The 21,057-nt window shown below is 44.8% G+C and overlaps 1 protein-coding gene across 6 annotated transcripts in view; it reads right to left on the minus strand.

The window, feature by feature from the left end:
- Window positions 1–21,057, minus strand: part of LOC121269111 (gasdermin-A2-like) — a 60,312-nt gene that overhangs the window by 10,359 nt on the left and 28,896 nt on the right. For 4 of the 6 annotated variants that reach the window (XM_041173577.1, XM_041173578.1, XM_041173580.1 and 1 more), the window contains exons 2-6: window positions 10,706–10,917; window positions 7,673–7,865; window positions 5,411–5,564; window positions 3,521–3,629; window positions 1,312–1,389 (exon numbers count right to left, since the gene is read on the minus strand). In XM_041173577.1, the coding sequence (XP_041029511.1) occupies window positions 1,312–1,389; window positions 3,521–3,629; window positions 5,411–5,564; window positions 7,673–7,865; window positions 10,706–10,916 (745 nt within the window). In that variant the 5' untranslated portion in view covers window position 10,917. Of the gene's footprint in view, window positions 1–1,311; window positions 1,390–3,520; window positions 3,630–5,410; window positions 5,565–7,672; window positions 7,866–10,705; window positions 10,918–15,434; window positions 15,575–21,057 lie in introns of those variants that run through there. The other 2 variants (XM_041173581.1, XM_041173576.1) reach the window with 2 other exon arrangements.

A 21,057-nucleotide genomic window follows, 5' to 3' on the forward strand; every position in this document is an offset into this window, starting at 1 on the left:
TTTGCAAAAGATTTTGAAATAAAAGAAAGCACCTTTCATGACTCAGAATGTCCCAAAATGCTTTAAAATGAATGAAACATTTTTGAAGTGTGGTCACTCTTCTATTGCAGGAAATTCAGCAGGCAATGTGCGCTCAGCAAGATCCCACAAACAGCAGTGTGATACTGACCAAATTTTTTTTTGACTGATGTTGATTGAGGGCTAAATATTGGCCAGGACACTGGGGATAACTCCCCTGTTAGTCTTTAAAATAATGGTGCAGGATATTTTATGCCCATCTGACAGGGCCCTGTTTAACATCTTATCCAAAAGATGGCATCTCCAATAGTGCAGCACTCTCTTAGTATTGCTCTAGAGTGTCAACCTAGATTTTAGTGCTCAAGTCCTGGAGTGGGACTGTGAACCCACTACCTTCCGACTCAGAGGCGAGAATGCTACCAATGGAGCCATATCTAAGATTGTTTTACACCTTTGATCTGTCTGCAAGCATGTCCCAGACCTCCCTGTCGCTTGCCATTTCAACACTCCGCCCTGCCATCATGCCCACATGTCCGTCCTTGGCCTGCTGCAATGTTCCAGTGAAGCTCAACGCAAACTGGAGGAACAGCACCTCATCTTCCGACTAGACACATTACAGCCTTCTGAACTGAATATTGAGTTCAACAACTTTAGATCATGAACTCTCTCCTCCCCCACCCCCTTTCCGATCCCCCCTTTTCCAATAATTTATATAGATTTTTCTTTTCCCACCTATTCCATTATCTTAAATGTATTTCCATCCATTGTTTTATCTCTACCTTATAGCCTATTTCGATTCCTTCACCCCATCCCAACCTAGGGCTATTTGTACCTTGCTCATCCTGCTTTCTGCCCTTACTGTCCCCATTAGCACATTTCTTAGCTAATATCACCACTGTCAAGACCCCTTTGTCCTTTTGTCTATGACATCTTTTGGCAATCTCCACCTATCACTGGCCCTCTATCCAGTTCTACCTGTCCCATCGCCCCCTTAAACCAGCTTATATTTCACCTCTTTTCTATTTTTCTTTAGTTCTGATGAACTCGAAACGTTAACTGTGTTCCTCTCCGCAGATGCTGCCAGAACTGCTGAGTTTTTCCAGGTATTTTTGTTTTTGTTCCAAGATTGTTTTGTTGGAAGGAGGAATTGAAACTAATTCTTCCATTCTCTGACTTTAAGTTTTGTTATTCTGTCACTCTATTCCTCATTCTCAGTAGCTTACTCTTTCCATTATTCTTCTATTTCGTCCAGGAACATAGTCTATCCTCTTAATAATTTTCAAGTGGTTATACCATTAACTTTACCGTCTATATTGTCAAGACACAGCTGAGGCTTGATTGATAGTTGCTTCTTTTTTGGCACTGAGATGCCTGAAAAGGAAAAGAGAAAAAGCCATTGGATTAGAGCAACACTGGAAACCTAAGGGAGCTGTTAGCCGCAAATTTCAAATGTTTTACTATCTTGTGTATACAGAAGTATTTACTCAATGGAGAGTAAGGTGTTCATTGAAAGGGTTAAATGTGTGATCAGATAGCTGAACTGCTTCTGAAGTTCTTCCACTTTGCAGACAGTGCAGAAGACAAGGAAAGTGAGGACGCTTTACCAAGGGAAATGTACTCATGCAGACTCAGCGGGTTCCAGATTCAACCTTTGGCTTGTGCTGAGATAGCTGATGCTACCTGGAGCAAAAGTAGGGGCATTACAGTTGATCCTGGACTAGGAAGAGAAAAAAGAATCAGCCATTGTTCCCATTCCTGAAAACCATCCACTCATCTCTGCACATGTAAGGATTTTGAGTGAGGATATTCAGCTTGGATATAATGTCACTTATGGATAAATACTCACCAATATTCACTACCTATATTTACACGTGGAGAAAGGGTCATGTGTGTGAGCACTAAGGCACAAGTCCATGTAAAACTTTAAATATCTAGGAATACTTTGGCTGACACTTGTTACATACCTAGAAAGGATATGAGAAAAAAAAACCTCTTGTTTCTAAATGACTCCCCACCTCTCCCCACTGTTCAAGCTCCTGCTGCCACTGCCTTTCTCACCTGTTTCTATTTTGTCCACACTATGGCTCCTTCTCAATTGTTCCTGTTGTCTCGGGCATCTATCTAAATGTTTACTTCCTTGCTGTGTTGAAATCAAGCTTATTACACCATCTTCAACTCTAATATTTCTCGAGTAAGGGAATTCCATCTCTTCCTTGATTTTTCTCCCCGTTGCTATAATTGTCAATCTTTTAAAACTCAAGCGTTTTTTTTTCCCATTTGTTCATGGGATGTGAGTGTTGCTGGCAAGGCTGGCACTCATTGATCATGAGAAGGATTGTTGGGCCATTTCAGAGGCCAATTGAGAATCAACCACTCTGCTGTGGATCTGGAACCACGGCCTGAATCTTTCAGTCAGCGGGCGGGCTCGGCGGGAGTGGGCGGGGGGTGGTCACGGAGCCGACCATTGCCCGCGATTGGTTCCACGCCGCCGTTTTACGAGGGCGGGACAATTAAGGTCGGCCCAGCGTAAGATGCGAGCCATAGCGCTCAGCGCTATCTGTGCAGGCGGGGGAGGAGGGAGAGTCGGGGCCAGCTACCTCAGGGAGACTGAATCGCTATTGAAATAATTAAATAAATGGGAAAAAAATCTAATTAAACAAGTCCCCTCACATGACTGTGTCACATGAGATGGGGCGTGTTTTTAATATTTCACAGAATTTTTTTATTTGATGCACAAAAGCTTTAGGAAACCTCATCCCGCTCGTGGATGAGGTTTCCTAAAAAACGTGAAAGCCGCTTGGGCTTTGTTGGATGGGCAGCGTCAACAGTGACACTAATTAATTCGTTAATGGCCTTAATAGGCCTATCAGTTTTTGGCGGGCGCGCAGCCAACTCTGGTGTGCGCCTGCCGAATGCAACATCACGAGACAGCGCGATGATGTCGGGATGCACGCCCAATGTCATCGCGCGTCATTTTACGCACCAGCGAGTCGGGCCTGACTGAAAAATTCTGGCCCGTATGTCAACCAGACCAGGTAAGGACGGCAGATTTCTTCCCCTGAACCAGTTAATGAACCAAATGGGTTTTTACAACAATCTGGTAGTTTCATGGTCACCATTACTAAGGCTAGCTTTTTATTCCATTAACTAATTAATTTTATTAATTAATTGAATTTATATTCCACCACCCACCATGGCAGGATTTGAACTTGTGTCTCCGGAGTTGCCTAGTCACTATTTCTGGATTAACACAATCTTCCAGTTTTGTTCTTTGCTGGCTTCCCTCTTATCATAGTTTCTCCAAAGACGTCACCATGGCAAAAGTTTGGACAAATAAAAAAGCCCCGTCAGTCAGGGACATCCAGCATGGAGATGTCATTTACTGACCACCAATGAAGGAGGCTTTCTGGAGGGTTAGCTGACCAAACCTTCAGAAGGGGAATGTGTCTGGCCTGGAGAATGTCAGGGGATGGTAAAACACTTAAATTGCAAAATCACTTACAGAGTGTATCATCTTCTGATATGGTCAGGTCCCACACTTTGTACGCAAGGACCGTTCCTTTAGGAATACCCAGTGTCCTCTCTGTCAAAAGAGAGCATTCTGTACCTGCCTAAAAAAGGCATACACATCAGAAGTGAAATTATTGTGAGACACAGAGCAGTGGAGATTTACATCCCTCATAATAAGCACAAATCAATGGCTTAAGTTGTTCTGTGAATCCAAGGGTTTATCTAACTGCTTTGAACTCTCATGTTTTTTTTTCTGCAGGGTATCCTACCCTGGATCCCTCTCAGTAATGTTATAATGTTAATCAGATCCAGAGTGGGCTCCTGTACTTATTTTGATTGCCTAAGGGGGTCAGAGCAGATTGTTCTGAATCTTCTTCCTGCTAATAGGCCTAGGTTTTTATTCTCATCTACTGCCTCTCCCAGGATATTACATGGCTTCAGGTGAGATTGGTAATGTTTGTATTGTTTTCAAATCCATCCATGGCCTCGTCCCACCCTACCTCTGTAATCTCCACCAGCCCTACAATGCTCTGAGATCTCTGCTTCCCTCCAATTCTGGTCTCTTGCATATCCTGGAATTTAATCCCTCCACCATTAGAGGCCATGTCCTCAATTACCTAGGACCTGAGCTCTGGAATTCTCTCCCCAAATTTCTCCACTTTCTCTCTCATTTAAAGAACTTCTTAAAATAATTTTTGACTGAACATTTGGTCATTTGCCCTGATACCTCCTGATATGACTTGGTGACAAAGTTTACCTAGAATTACCTGGGATTTCAGGCACAGAAACAGGCTATTAGGCTGAACAAGTCCATGCTGGTGGTTGTCCTCCATTTGAGCCTCCTTCCATCTTTCGTCAACTAAATCAACTATCCTAACTATCTAATCCCTTCTCTCTCAAATGAGACATGTGTCTATCTTCCCCATGAATGCATCTATCCTATTTGCTTCACCCACTCCCTGTGGTATTCTTACCACTCCTTGGGTAAAGGAGTTCCTTCTGATCAAATTCTCCATTTCTTGGTGATTATCTTATATTGATGGCTCTAGCTCTGTTCCTCCCTTAAGAGGAACCATTTTCTCCATTACCACTCCATCAAAGCCTTTCCGAATTTTGAAGGCACCTGTTAGGTCAACCCATCTTTTTTCAAGAGAAAAGAGCCCAGCTTGTCAATCCTTTCCTTACGTAAACCCCATGCAGTTCTGGTAACATCCTTGTAAATCTCTGCTTTCTACAACACCTTGGTATCCTTTCTTTATTTTGAGAGCAGAACTGTATACAGTACACTGAGTGAGGCCCAACCAAATTTGTTTGATAACGTTGTGTTTCACTAGTTTCTTGTATATGTTTTATATATCAGAGCAATACAGAGATGACACTAGTCTCTAAGTCTGCAGTAGGTTTTATTTGTAAGAGTTTTAAATTAAAATATCTCTGCAATCACAAAACGTCTGCACTCATGCTTACAGCTCAGTTTCAAGCAAATTGTCTGTTTACTCTAGCTCTGAGTCATCCCCCAGGCTTAACCAATCAAGTGCAGATAGCATAGATCAGTTACCAGCCTCCCATAATCAAACACAGAATTCAACCATTGACCACTACAGATGACATACCTGTGAAGTGCCTGGAGACATTTTATTACATTAAAGACACTATATAAATGCAGATTGTTGTGTTGTTATACATAAGGCATCTCTATGGGACAGGCTGCAAAGTCCAGAGAATTGTTTTATGTCCAAAATGTTATCTATGAAAAATCATTTTTTTAACCTCAGATTCATTTCATTAATCTAAGTTGCAGAGAAACAACAGCAGTCTGGGAAAGGATTACTGACATGGTAATATTGGTCATTTCATGCCTAAAGGTTGCAGCCACTCCTACCTTGGAGATGTAGGGTAAGGTGACATAGAATTCTGATCCTCTTTTGTTAACTTTCTTCAGTGTGATGGGCTCTACAGACACTAATGTTTCGGTTACTATGCAGAGATCTCCTGAGTAATTATTTTTAATCAGCTCCCAAGAACGTCCAAGCTTTCTGAAAGAGGAAGGGAATTGTAAATGAGTGGGAATTCAGGACATCAAATTTGCAAATACATCAGAAATCTGGCATGCAGACCCAGCTGACAGCTCTGGAATTAGAGGATACCACTAACTAACATCACCAGATGATAGAATTACCTGGAAAAACTCAGCAGGTCTGGCAGCATCGGCGGAGAAGAAAAGAGTTGACGTTTCGAGTCTTCATGACCCTTCAGTAGAACTGTTGAAAGGTCACGAGGACTCGAAACGTCAACTCTTTTATTCTCCCCCGATGCTGCCAGACCTGCTGAGTTTTTCCAGGTAATTCTGTTTTTGTTTTGGATTTCCAGCATCCGCAGTTTTTTGTTTTTATCACCAGATGGTACCTGGGCTGAATGAATTTTTATTTGTGGGTCCTGAGCCCATGGTGAAGAGGAAACGCAGGTCAGGAATCTTCACATGCTGGAGTCTGGACCCATGGAGTGATTTTTAAGGAAGAGGCCGGTTAAATGGCTGTCGCCAGGACCAATCTAGGACAGCTTGCAGCTCCTGAGGCTAGAGGGCCACTAGGATGGATGCCCTCCAGTACTGATGCACTGGCAGCCCCGCTGTCAGAGGCGTGTGCTGCTGGGGTAGGTAGGTGAGGGATGGAGGCACCCTCTGAAGACTTTTTTTAAAAGGCTTTAAAAATAAAAAATGGCCACAGCTGTCAGCTGGCCCTCATTGCACAGGGTGGCAAGCAGATGCAGTTCTGGCCATCTTGCAAACCCAGCCAAGGATGGTTAAAAATTATAGATGGGAAACTGGTCTGCTGCCAGGAAGTCACCTTCGTTCATCGGCTGGGATTCTGCATCAGTGAAGGGTCGTAATTGCTGATCGGAAAGTTCTAGCAGTGTCTGCTCACTGACCTTAATAGGGGCTTGATTGGCTACCTGCCTCTTGTGGGGAGGTAGCCATCCTCCTCCATCACCCTGCCACCCTGCCTCAAACAGGCTCTTCAGAAATGGCCCCAAGATGGGACTATGCCATTAAAGTGACATGCTAGTTGGTGGCGGGGAATTGCAGCCCTGATCCCACTTCCACGACTGTTTAAAAATTTGGCCCCTGGAGTCTGTTACACTAATTTACCTATTACCTATTTGATACATGACAAAAATTGATGAAGGGTTTTAATAGAGCGAGTAAAGGGAAGAGGAGGTCTTGTGTGCAGTGGGTGGCATCACTACTGCTGGGCCAGAAGCTCTAGGTTCAATCCCACGCCAGGCACTTGATGGCTATAGAAGGTGCATTCATAATGTATCTAAACAGGTGAATTATCAGCCTGTATATGCTATCAATATGCCTGATAGAGAGCAGGAGATTTTCCTGGCAATGCCAGACCTTTACAGTACTTTGGCTGGCCTAATGTTGGACTAATCCACTGGAAGGCCATGGCCACCAATACTGTCTTAGGGCATGGTATCTAAAGGAGGAGGAAATAAAGGAAAACTGTTTCAATTTGCTGAAGGGTGGATGATCAGAGGACACAGTTTTCAGGTGATTGACAAAAGAACTAGGGGCAACATGAAGAAAACCTTATTCACTTAATGAGTAGTTAGGATTCGGGATGTACTGCCTGATAGGTGGTGGATAGAGATTCAATAGCAGCTCTTCCCAAGGGAATTAGATCAATTCTTGAAAGAGAAACAGTTGCAAGGGTATGTGGAAAGGGCAAAGGAGTGGAACTAAATGGATTGCTTCTTCAAAGAGCCAGTGCAGGTTTGATGGCCTGAATGGCCTCTTTCTGTGCTATACTACTCTTAGAATCAATAAATATTAAGAATGTAACTTACTTTGAGAATTTGCACTGAACCTCCAACCCAAAAATACTCTTCTAATGACTTCCACAAATACACACCAATCTTTTTGAGATGCATTTAATAAAAGCTACTGAAAAATCCTCTGCTGACAATCTACTAACCCTGGAGGAAGGAACAAGTATTACCTCTTGACTGTGGGACAGGCCTCACCTGGTCTTTTTCTGCCCGTCAATTTCACATTCACGTTACAGTAACAATTGATTCTTCCTAAAGCAACATCACCAAAAATGACCACAGTTTGCATATTCTCATTACTGTGCTTTACCGTTTTTTCAGGCTCTCGATTAGCTCGGAGACACTGATGTAAAGTTGCTTTGTTCCTTGCAGCTGAACGGTGTTGTAACTGGTTTTCGATAATTCAACTTTTCCTGTTACCGGATCAAGATTGACCTTTACCTTTCCTTTGATCAACCCATCCACTGTCTCCAAGAAACTGAAGGGCATCTCCTTCTGTTGAACTGCAAGGAATTAAATGAAATGCTCACTGAAATGTAATACAGGCTCACATTTTTTTTTTCACTGGTATTGTTGTTTCTTTGAATCTGTTTCATTCAGTAACAGCAGTAATTGACAGGCAAAATCTCTTTCCCACCTGCTATTGGAGTTGACGTTGATGACTTGTTGCCAGCGATGACACCACAATGCGGAGCAGCGCAGTGAAGTGGAGAGGCGTGAGGGGAAGGTTGAGAGAAAACAAGCAAACATCTGGCTTTGCAGCCTTTTGTAAATTCCAAGCCAAAATAAAGGATTGTGGGGCTGGGGTGGTGAGGGCAAAAATGGGGCCCCATTGTGTGAGTGTGTGTATGTGTGTGTGTGTGTGTGTGTACGTATGTGTACATATGCGTGTGTGTATATGTGTGTGTACATATGTGTGTGTGTGTGCAATTTTCTTCGATAATGTTGACAATTCATTGTCATCTTTATTCAGTTTATTGAAACAATGACTACACCCCTAAAGATGGAGCAACAAGAGGGACTAGTTGCTGCATGTCCAACTTAAGAAGATAAACTTGTGCCACGGGCCTGATTTTAACCCAGATCGAAGCTCATTCACTTAAACAGAGTTAAAATCTGCCACCACCACCATCACCCCACCCCCCAACTTCCCACTCCTGCCAGGTTGTATTTGGTTTATAATGTATAGTTGTCAAAATGATCCACAAAGAAATGGCTGCCCAATATAAGGTGAACTGGTGTCAGTGCCTCCTTGTGGCCTCTTTGGTGTCCCACCGCTCATCACTCCCACTGAAATTAGGTCTGATTTTTAATTTAGCTTTGGCCTCAGGCTGGTATAGAGAAATTGTCCATTCTTTTGGGCTCAAGTCGTATATCTCCCCCATGGATATTAAAAAGGTTCAGATTTTCTAAAATTGATACTGTTGTATGTACTTTGCTCTTCTGAGTAAAGAAGCCATTGTTGCTCAACTCCCATTCATGGGTAAATGGAAAGGCCCACATTGGATCTCCTTTTGATTTTACCTCTTTCCACCACACCCCTCCCCTTTCCCATTTCTCCACTCCTACACACACATACACACATACACACCCTCACACAAATGGGGCCCCATTTTTCCCCACCACCCCAGCCCCACAATCCTTTATTTTGGCTTGGAATTTACAAAAGGCTGCAAAGCCAGATGTTTGCTTGTTTTCTCTCAACCTTCCCCTCACGCCTCTCCACTTCACTGCGCTGCTCCGCATTGTGGTGTCAGCGCTTCTCCATGGGTCTGTTCAGTTTTTTCCTGTAGCAACACATACAGCTCTGAGAAACCATTCAGTGGGATGGGAGCTTCAGAGCACAAATGCACTTTGGGACAGACTTTTTAAAGTTCTCCCCTGTAATTCTGATTATCCTTTCTGCAATATCAATAATAATAACCCACATGATGGAACTCTGCAAGATCTTATGTTAGGATTTCAAAGAATACTCCCCATGTTGACTTCACCACATGATGGGCTCCTGAAGTACTGACACAAAAAAGGTCTGGGGTCCACCTGTGGTCTGTGTTGTGCTAGGTGGTCTCAGTTGAGGCATTAATCAGGGTTTTCCAGTTACTCAAAGTGCGGAAAATAATGACTCAACTCCCCCCTCTTGATTGTTTGTTGTGGAACTCACTGGCTGGGCCAGCATTTATTGCCTATCCATAACTGCCAAAGTTCAGCAAGCATTTAAGAATCAACCACATTGCTAGGGGTCTGGAGTCGCATGTGGGCCAGACAATTCCCTTCCCTAAAGGACATTAGTGAACGAGGTGGGTTTTTACAACAATATTTTAATTCCAGATTTTCTTCATTACATTCAAATTTCACTATCTGCCATGGTGGGAATTTGAATCCCAGATCAATACTCTGGGTCTCTGTAATACTAGTCAGTGACAATACCACTATGCCACCACCTCCCCATTAGGTTGGGCTGTCTTGGAAGACATTGGGTGTCTTACTGTGGTAAGAGATTTGGCTGGAGGCAAAGATCTTTGCTTAGAAGTACTTTTATTAACATGGCTAACTATATATAAGATTACAGAATGTCAGGACAGGGTTACTGCTCCTCTCTGAGGTCCTGCACACTCACCTCTTCCTGAGTGACGTCATTATGACATAGCTCCTTATGCACATACTCAGCAGCTATTATTAGAGTAAGCCTTTTCATTATCCAATGACACAAATATGATGTCAGATAAGGGAATATCATATGTTTAAGAGAAGAAGAATTTTCAATTATGCAGCACATTCCACAACCTCAGAATGTCCCAAAGCGCTCAACATCCAAAGAAGTACTTTTGACATGCAGTCATTGTTCTGATGTAAAAAAAGTATGTGCACAGCAAGCTCCCTCAAGCAGTAATGTGATGATGACCAGATAATCCATTTCTCATTGATGTTGATTATGGGTTAAATATTGGCCAGGTTGCCTGGGAGATCTCCCTGCTTTTCTTTGAAATAGTGCCATAGGATCTTTTATGCCCATCTGAGACAGCAGTTTAAGATGTAGGGGTCCCCTACTCTACAGCGCTCCATCAATGCTGCACTAAGGTGTCATCATAGATTGTGTGCTGGAGTGAGACTTGAACCCACAAACTTCTGACTCACGATCTGGCCTCACTTGGGTGAGATACTGGGGGTTACTGGCAAAATAGTAAACCAACAAGAATCAACATGTCCAGGAAAGGAGATAAAAATGGTAGGGGGTGAAAAAAGGACTCAGAAGAATGGACAAAGCACTCCATTCAGCCCTCCGCCTTCCTGCATTGTTGAGGACGCTGACAACATTGTTCGATGAACACACACATCGACTTACCTGGCACCAAAGTGTCTTCATCGACTAGTACATGTTTCAGTTCGAATTCAGTAGGGCAATATGTTGGTTTTCTCCAGAATGGGCCATTTTTTCTCCTGTAGGCCAGGTGTAGAGGTTGAAACTTCTCTGATTCATAAGCACTGGTGGCTGGGATCAATCCACCTCCGGAATCAATTTGTTCAATAAGGTGCTGTAATGCTTTTTTAAACATCCTAAAACAAGGGAAGGTGCATGTTAAATTAGATACCATCAGACAATATATCCTGACCCAATGGGTCAGTGCGGCAGAACTTCTAACCTAGTGGCTGGCTTGATATGACTTCTCTCTCTCCATGTTGGCTCTGCTTGGCAATTTCCCAAGTCAGAGGAGTGGAGGCTGTGAATTAAGTGGGATGGAAAATCAGTGAAGCAAGGGCAAGTCATTTAACGTCCTTAACATAGGTGTTTCACAGGAGTAAGATCAGACAAAGACCATGCCAAAGACTGGGACACTGGGACAGATGACGAAGAGACAGATTTAAAGGAGGGTCTTAAAGGAGGAGAGGGGTGGAGGTACGAAGAGCTTTAGGCCGGAAATTTCACAGCTTGGGGCTTGGATAGCTCAAGGCATGTGGGGGATGTGGGGGATGGACAAGAGGCCCGGTTTGGTGGAGCACTGAGTTATAAGAAAGTTGTAAGGTTGGAGGAGGTTACAGAGACAGGAAGGGATGAGATCATGGATGGATTTGAACATGGTGGGTGGGGGAAAGCCAGTGAGAGTTTTAAAATCAAGATGTTTGTGAACTGGTTGCGAACAGAGGTCAGCAAGTACATTCTCTATCACACTGGGGCTAAAAACAAGAGAGAGAAGCAGAAGAGACCAAGAGTGAGGGACAGACAAAGACAGAGAAAGAGAGAGAGCCGAAGGCATATAATAATATCAAGCTTCTGGTTGTCTGCCTGAACACCTCTTAAGTGGCTTGGTATCAATTTTTTTCTGATAACACTCCTATGAAGTACAATGAGACATTTGACTATGTTATAGGTGCTAAGTAAATAAAAGTTGTGGTTGGAAAGTGTACTGTAACTGCCTTTAATAAAGCTTTTAAACAAGCTCAGAGTTGGGGAAAGGGGGCAGAGAAAGAACAGAAGGAAAAATCAGGTAGGTTGTCGGACAGGAGTGATTAAATGATGGAAGTGATAATGGTGCAAGGAAAAATGGAGTTCATAATTGAACAAGAAAACTAACAGGAGTGAAGACAGAGAGAGAGAGAGGGACAGAGACAAAGAGAGAGAATGTGAGAGGGAGAGATGAAGACATACTAAAAGAAAACAAAAACAGAATTACCTGGAAAAACTCAGCAGGTCTGGCAGCATCGGCGGAGAAGAAAAGAGTTGACGTTTCGAGTCCTCATGACCCTTCAACAGAATCTGTTGAAGGGTCATGAGGACTCGAAACATCAACTCTTTTCTTCTCCGCCGATGCTGCCAGACCTGCTGAGTTTTTCCAGGTAATTCTGTTTTTGTTTTGGATTTCCAGCATCCGCAGTTTTTTGTTTTTTACATACAAAAAGAAGTCCAGGGAAGTTATTGGAGAGCAACAGATGAGGGGAGTATGGAAAATCTGGCAGTGTTTCTAGCCTTTGGTATAAGGCTGTTTGTGTCATGGGGAAGAAATTTCCTTCAGAAAATGTACGATTGAAGTATTTTTAAAAAATCACTGACATACTGTGGCATTCCAGAATTTCTCAAAACATCATGACTCACTAACACAACATACCTCCAGGCTAGCATCCTGTGTTAATGAAATGTTGTTATTATTCAGTAAAATTATAAGATGATCCTTGCTACAATGTTTTCAAATAACAGCTTATGGTACAACCAACACAATGTTCAGCTTAGAAAAACTCAGCAGGTCTGGCAGCATCGGCGGAGAAGAAAAGAGTTGACATTTCGAGTCCTCATGACCCTTCAACAGAACTGTTGAAGGGTCATGAGGACTTGAAACATCAGCTCTTTTCTTCTCCGCCGATGCTGCCAGACCTGCTGAGTTTTTCCAGGTAATTCTGTTTTTGTTTTGGATTTCCAGCATCCGCGGTTTTTTGTTTTTAACAATGTTCAGCTTACTCACCAACAGTGAAAACTGCATCACTGGCTCTTTTTCTGATATTCTGACCAACGGATTCATACCTTTGTTAATGCAACATTTTAATATCGCACGGTGTCCATTCAAACACCCTGGAATGGTTGTTATCTCGAAGCGGGCACAGGCTCAGACCCCGAGGATTGGAATTCCCACACCCAGTTTGCCGTGTTGGATGAAGCTCCATCTGGCAGGTGGACAGGGATGGGAGTCCAGGCAGTTAGGGAGCTGTCATCCTTGGGTTGTCTGGCAACATTCCCCAGCCCTGGATTAAGCGGTCGGTGGGTTGCTCCAAAGGAGATTGCAGGTGGGGAAGACAGAGCCAATCCTAAAGTGGGAGAGGCCCAGATTTTCCCTTGGGAACCAAGGAACATTCCTGCTTCTCTCTGCCATCAGAGGAACCAAAAAAAAAATTGAAATATAATCACATTTGGGTTCGTTTCACCACACCACCCATGGGCCCAGCAATAAGCATGACATGTGAAATCAGTGGTTAAAATTGCACTGTCTTAATTGGGCAATTGGACCCTGATGTTTACATATTAATGAGGTTAACACCAGCCTAAAGCAAGAGAGCCTGGCACTGCCAGAAATCCAGCCATTGAAATGGTGATGGGCAGGAATCCTTGGAGCACAGAGGAAGACACGAGCACCATTTTATTCATCTGCACGACTCCTTCCCATTGAGTGGGTTAAAATTATATCTTTAAGTTTGAAAATGCAGCTTCCTCTCTCTTTCTCTCTCCAGCTACTAGTTGGAGTCATACCCAGCACAAAGGAAGATGGTTGTGGTTATTGGAGGCCAAGCATCTCAGTCCTAGAGATATCGCTGCAGAAGGTCCTCAGGATATTGCCCTTGTCCAACCACCTTCAGTTGCTTCATCAATGATCTTCCGTCCAGCATGAGGTTAGGAGTGGGAATACTCCTACTCCTATGATTGCATAATTTTTGAGTTCCATTTGCAGTTCCTCAGATACCAAAGCAGCTCGTGCCTCGATGCAGCATGACCTGGATAACATTCAGGCTTGGATGAGTGACAAGTGACATTTGCGCCACACAGGTGCCAGGCAATGACCATCTTCAACAAGAGAGAATATAACCTTCTCCCCTTGGCATTCAACGACATTACCGTCACTGAGTCCCCACCATCAAAATCCTGGGTGTTACCATTGACCAGAAACAGAACAGAACTAGCCACATATGTTGTGACCACAAGAGCAAGTCAGAAACTGAGATTTCTGCAGCAAGTAACTCACCTCCTGACTCCCCAAAGCCTTTCCTCCATCTACAAGGCAGAAGTCAGGAGTCTGATGGAATATTCTCCGCTTGCCGGGGTGAGTTCGGCTCCAACAACACTCAAGTAACTCAACACCATCCAAGACAAATCAATCTACTTGACTGGCACTCCTTCCACTACCTAAACATTCACTCCTCTACTAACAAAGGGGGAGGTGGTAGCATAGTGGTATTGTCACTGGACTAGCATTCCAGAGACCCAGGGTAATACTCCAGGAACCCAAATTCAAATCCTACCACAGCAGATGGTGGAAATTTGAATCCAATAAAAATCTGGAATTAAATGATGAAACCATGGCTGATTGTCCTAGTAGTAAATGCTGGCCTGGTGATGCCCATATGAATGATTTAAAAAAATCTCTCCCTTAATTTCCATCTCTTTCCCACTAAACTAACCTACTCTCTTTACCTGGCCCTTTCCCCCTTTAGGGAAGGAAATCTGCTGTCCTTACCTAGCCCACAGCAATGTGGTTGACTCCTAAAACTGCCTATATCCAATGAATAGTTTTTAAAAAAACGATGACTGCAGTGTGTAACATCTACAAGAAACTCTGCAGCAACTTGGCAAAGCACCTTCCTAAACGCACAGCCTCTACCATCCAGAAGAACAAGAAAGCAGGAATGTAGGAACACAACCACTTGCAAATCACACGTTATTCTGACTTTGAAATATATTGCCACTAGGTCAAAATCCTGGAACTCCCGAACAACGCTGTGGGTGTACTTATGTCACATGGCAGTTCACCATCACCTTCTCAAGGATAAATAGGAAGGGGTAGTAAATGCTGGCCTGGTAAATGCCCACACGAATAAATAAAAAAAATCTCTTCCTCCCCCCTTAATTTCATCTCTTTCCCACTAACCTACTCTCTTTACCTGGCTCTTCCCCCCTTCTTTCTCCCCTTCTCTCTCTTCTTTGGCTGTCCCACACTGCTCCCTCTCTTTCCCATTTCCTCTCTCCCTCTGCCCACTGCCCTCCTCCTCCCCCTCTCCTCCCCACCTTCCCTGGCTCTCCCTTCCTCTCCCGACCCCCTCCTCTCTTCCTTCCCTCTATTCCTTCTCTCCCTCACTTCCTATTTCCCCACTCTTTCACATTTTCTTCCCTGCACTCTCCCCCTCTCCTTTCCACTTTCCACTTTCCCTCTCCCTCTCTCCCCACTCTCTCACACATGCACAATACAAAATCGCTTGACTTCAATGGGTCAAAACAAACACAGTTTTGCAGTAATGGTTGCACCACCCGGGTACATTATGGTACTCTGTCCCTCCTAGAACACGACAATGATTTCCAACTGACTCACACTACTTACTTTGTTTCTGTCCTTCCCAAATAATGTGTCTTCAGTCCAAGGTTGCGTTGTCATTTGGCTTTATTGCTTCTCAGGCTTTTATATCTATATACAGAAGCTGGGGAAATCCCAATCACATGATCAGGAACTCCCTTCATGGAAATGATTTCACAATCTTTTTGTTGGGGGCGGAGGCACAAAGGATTTAGAGGAAGAAAGTAATTTTGTAACTTCCGTTATATCCTAGGTGTAACCACAGAATGCACACTGTTGACATTGTGCATGTGGGACGTGTTTCACACATTTTTAAAAAAAGATTTTGTGTAAATCACACCATTTTAAAGAAGAGAAAGAATAACTTCCCCACACAGGACTCACACGGAGGATTTGGTTCAGTTATTTCTCTCTGAATAGATTTCTCTCTTGAACACCCAACAATACAATTTTATCCAGAGACTTCACTGATGTGAAACTCTTCCCTCTGTGTAACAGGAGTTAAACAACACAAATAAAATGAACATTTATGGATAAAAGTGATTATTCCTTAAAAGGGAAGAGCAATCATAATTTCTCCAACATTGGTGGTTGTGTCTTCAGCTGCATGAGCTCCAAGTTCTGGAATATTCTCGCTAAACCTCTCTGCCTCTATACTTGCTTTCTTCCTTTAACTAGCTTCTCAAAACCTACCTGTTTGACTAAGCCTTTGGTCATCTGATCTACTATCACCTTATGCAGCTTGATGTCATATTTTCCTTCATAATGCTCCTATGGGTGTTTAAAGACATGAAAGGCGCTATATAAATATAAGCTGTTAAATTGCTCCATAACCTTAAATATGACACATGAATGGAGTTACATTTCTAATTTTGGAGACTCAGCTTGGGTAGAATGTGTTCACTCTGTTTCTGGTAGATAGACAGGGAGTGTGTCCCTTTCTCCAAGACCATATCAGCTAGTGCTCATGTTCTTGATTCTCGTCGCACACTATTTGCAACACTTGATTCCACCAATCTTTACCATGTTAGCTGGATTGAGAGCCATTTTGCATAATTATTTTACTGACATGCCAAACAAAAGCTTTTCTAGATAAAATGTAGTGTTCTTGATAAAGAAAAGTTTAAAAACAGCAAGGCAGTAACATTAACCCAGTATTAATTGTGAGGCGGGGAGGGTGTGGGGCAGGCTCACTAACCATTCTCCCAGTTCCTTCGCCTCCGTTGCATCTGTTCTGATGATGCCACTTTAAAAAACAGTTCCTCTGACATGTCTTCCTTCTTCCATAACTGAGGTTTTCCACCCATGGTGGTTGACTGCGCCCTCAACCATGTTCGGCCCATCTCCTGCACATCCGCCCTCACACCTTCCTGTCCCTTCCAGAAACATGATAGGGTCCCCCTTGTCTTCACTTATCACCCCACCAGCCTCTCCATTCAAAGAATCATCTTCCGCCATTTCCGCCAACTCCAGCATGATGCTACCACCAAACACATCTTCCCTTCACCCCCCGGCAGCATTCCGCACGGATCGTTCCCTCCAGGACACCCCCACTCCTCCATCACCCCCTACACCTCAACCCCCTCCCACGGCACCTTCCCATGCAACCACAGAAGGTGCAACACCTACCCCTTTACTTCCCCTCTCCTCACCGTCCAAGGGCCCAAACACTCCTTTCAAGTGAAGCAGCATTTCACTTGCATTTCCCTCAATTTAGTCTACTGCATTCGTTGCTCCCAATGCGGTTTCCTCTACATTGGAGAGACCAAACGCAGACTGGGTGACCACTTTGCAGAACACCTGCGGTCTGTCCGCAAGCACGACCCAGACCTCCCTGTCGCTTGCCATTTCAACACTCCACCCTGCTCTCAGCCCACATGTCTGTCCTTGGCTTGCTGCATTGTTCCAGTGAAGCTCAACGCAAACTGGAGGAACAACACCTCATCTTCCGACTAGGCACTTTACAGCCTTCTGAACTGAATAATGAGTTCAACAATTTTAGATCATGAACTCTCTCCTCCATCCTCACCCCCTTTCCGATCCCCCTTTTTTTCCAATAATTTATATAGATTTTTCTTTTCCCACCTATCTCCATTATTTTTAAATGTTTTTCCATCCATTGTTTTATCTCTACCTTTTAGCCTATTTCGATCCTTTCCCTTCACCCCACCCCCACTAGGGCTAACTGTACCTTGCTTGTCCTGCTTTCTACCCTTAATTAGCACATTCCTTTAGATAATATCACCACCTTCAACACCCCTTTGCCCTTTTGTCTACGACATCTTTTGGCAATCTCCACCTATCACTGGCCCTCTATCCAGCTCTACCCCCCCCACTCCCCTTAAACCCAGCTTATATTTCACCTCTTTTCTATTTTTCTTTAGTTCTGTTGAAGAGTCACACGGACTCGAAACGTTAACTGTGCTCCTCTCCGCAGGTGCTGCCAGACCTGCTGAGTTTTTCCCAGGTATTTTTATTTTTGTTTTGGATTTCCAGCATCCGCAGTTTTTCGCTTTTATCTCACTAACATATTGTAGTCCCACCTCCCGCCCAGCAGCATTACTTTCTTTTAAATTTAAGTCATGGGACCACGACTTCGGTATATCTTTTGCAGGAGCCTCATTAATGTCCTGAATGTTGTGGAACACCTTTAATTGACTGTGGTTGTGTCTTCTTTATACATCACCGGAGGGGGAAAATAACACAAATCATGTGATTCAGACTTAGGGTGGGATTTTCCACCCTGAGCCTAATTCCTGTGGTGGGGGTGTGAAGTCAGGGGGACTCCCACCGCAGAGCCTAGTGTGTAAACTCGCTGAATTGCGCAATGTTCGGCTCATTAATTATGCAGCCGGGGGTTTCCTGGTGAATCACGTTGTGGGGCAGGCAGGAAGTCGTGCGCCCCGCCATGGAGCTACTCAGTCATCGTGCAAAGGGTTTGGACCTAGACATGGCTGCCAGGAAACAGCAAGCACCGACCCCACGGTGCAGCAATGCCTCGCTGGACACAGCCGTGGAGGACAGGAGGGATGTCCTTTTCCCAAGGGATGGGAAGAGGTCACCAGGGTGGTCAATGCCAATTTCAATCAGAGGAGGAGTGCTCTGCTGTGCAGGAACAGAATGAATGACCTAATCCGTGCTGCCAGGGAAGTGAACCCTCTTGTCCTCATACCTACCTCACTAAATGGGAACTTGGACGTGGGCCTCAATGGCAAGACCAACATCTGTGCTGCGCATGCATAAAACCCCTTCACATGGTGCTCATAGCCCCCAATGAAGTCCATATAGTCTGCTTTTCTTTCTTCGTTCTTTTAGTGGATGTGAGTGTCACTGTCAAGGCCAACATTTGTTGCCCATCCCTAATTGCCCTTGAACTGAGTGGCTTGCTAGGCCATTTCAAGAGTCAATAACATTGCTGTGGACCTGGAGTCACGTGTAGGCCAGACCAGGTAAGGATGGCAGATTTCCTTCCCTCAAGGGCATTAGTGAACCAGATGGGTTTTTTGATAGTTTCCTGGTCACCATTACTGAGAGACTAGCTTTATAATTCCAGATTTATTATTTGAATTTAAATTCCGCCAGCTACCAGGGTGGGATTCAAACCCATGCCCCCAGAGCATTAGCCCGGGCCTCTGGATTACTAGGTGACATTAGCACTACGCCACTGTCTCCCCTCTTGTGATAGGAGGCAACCACAGTTGCTGACCCAGCCACAAGATGGCACAAATCTTGGCGGGGGTCGGGTGGTTGGCATAGAGGGCAACTGCAGATGTGGCTGCCGCTGCCATGCCTCTGTTGTCCTTGTCTTTCCAGCTACTAGAGCTCACGGGTCAAGAGGGTGCTGCTAAAGTGCCCTTTGGGACCAGCAGAAGTGCAGCTTTCATATGGCGCACACAGTTGCCAATGGGTCAGCGGAGATTGGCACCTGCATCAGAAGTGCTCACAAACCATCTTCTATCTTCACACAAGAGAAGATAGTGCGCAACAGGCAGGAGAGGGTGAAGACAGGAGGGGGCATGCTTGATGTCCCCCCTTCACACAATATGAAGAGTGAGCTGCTGAGCTGGCAGGGGGAGGATCATGACTGTGCATGTGCCAACGGCAGGTTAGCCTCCCCCAGCTACCCAGCGAGGATGCTTAACCTCTGCACATTGAAACCTGAGGGTGAGGCTCTGTGCAATGTAAGAGGCAGCCCATGCAGTTACTCATTCTCTTCTATTTCCATTACAGGTGCCAGCTGAAAAAGGGTGAGATCAGACTCTAATCCTGAGCTAAGCCCCAGCCCATAGGGGACCGAGGACCATAACGACGACAGCGAGTTCTCACGTGTAGAGCCCTCACAGAATCCACCAGCCCAGACACTCCTTGGTGGATCACAGATCTAGTTTAGGCTGGACCCCACAATCTGGTGGTTACCACACATGTGTCCATGTTAGGAGGAGGCAGTGACAGTCAAGGTCCCCGGCACTGGGAGGAATGCAGGGGAAAGAGGCCTCTCCTAATTCCGAGTCTGATGACAAGCCTCAGGGAGCGGTTATGGACAAGATGTTGGAGGTGAAGCAAGGGACGTGGGAATATCAGGCAGAGGTGTCAGAGGCCCTCAGCAGAGTGGCACATGAGGCTCTCTGCTGTAGCAGCACTGACATGTGCACACAGAGGTGTCCATGGGGAGGATGGCAGATACCATGGTGAACCTGGTCCAGCAAAACGCGCAGTTTCTGCCGGAGATGCTCTTGGACCTGCACTTGACCACTATAGCCATGGGTGAGCTTTTCCAGTGGCTATGAGAGAGGGGAACGGGACCCAGCGAGCTCTCTCCAGGAGCCCCTTTCCCTCAAGGAGTCAGGGAGGGGCCCTCAGGCACCCAAAGGGAGGAGGCATGGCAAGCAGACACCCCGGGGATCTCCACTTAGGACTCTCCAAGGATGTCCGGTGCTCCAAGTCCCCTCCGTCTGCGATCTCATCAGCTCCAGCCGGAATTCCAGTGGGGTGCTCATTTAGATTCTGTTAATAATATGCTGAACGGTTTCGAGGTGACCCTTCCCGCCTTCAGGAAACCGGTTTTTCACTCACAATGCATTCTTCACCAGCACCCCCCCCTCCACCCACCCCCCACCACCCACTGCCCACCATGAAGCCCACCGCTGGCCAGCTGGAAAATCCGGTCTTAGTCTCAGTGTCTTCTGAGGAAACTATCAACACAAACATGTGCAAGTTGTCCAACGGTGTAACACTGCTACCAACTTCTCAAATCCTTAATAAATGAACCTATGTACTTTTGTGTTAACCAATCCCTTGTCTGTGGTTGGTGCCTTGATTTTTGTCTACTCTGTAAGCACAAGAAGTAGAAAAACATAACAAGTGGGGCAGAATGGGGGTGGGTTGCCCAATCCTGATATTTTAGCCCTTGCCTGGATCTCAAAGCCTTTGGTGGGTAGGAGTATTAAAATCAAAACCATGAAGCCTGTATTAGACTGACATCAAGAAGCTGTCCCACTTGTTCTTTTCAGATTGGCTAAGTGGTGTGAAGCATAATGTTGTCCCTTCCCTGAAAGTAATCCAGAGATTCAACCATAGGGTACAGCACAACATCCCACGGCTACAACTTGATACAACTTCAACCCTCTCCACGTATAGTGTGATTTCAGCA

The sequence above is a fragment of the Carcharodon carcharias genome, chromosome 23, assembly GCF_017639515.1.
Source record: "Carcharodon carcharias isolate sCarCar2 chromosome 23, sCarCar2.pri, whole genome shotgun sequence".
NCBI lineage: Eukaryota > Metazoa > Chordata > Chondrichthyes > Lamniformes > Lamnidae > Carcharodon > Carcharodon carcharias.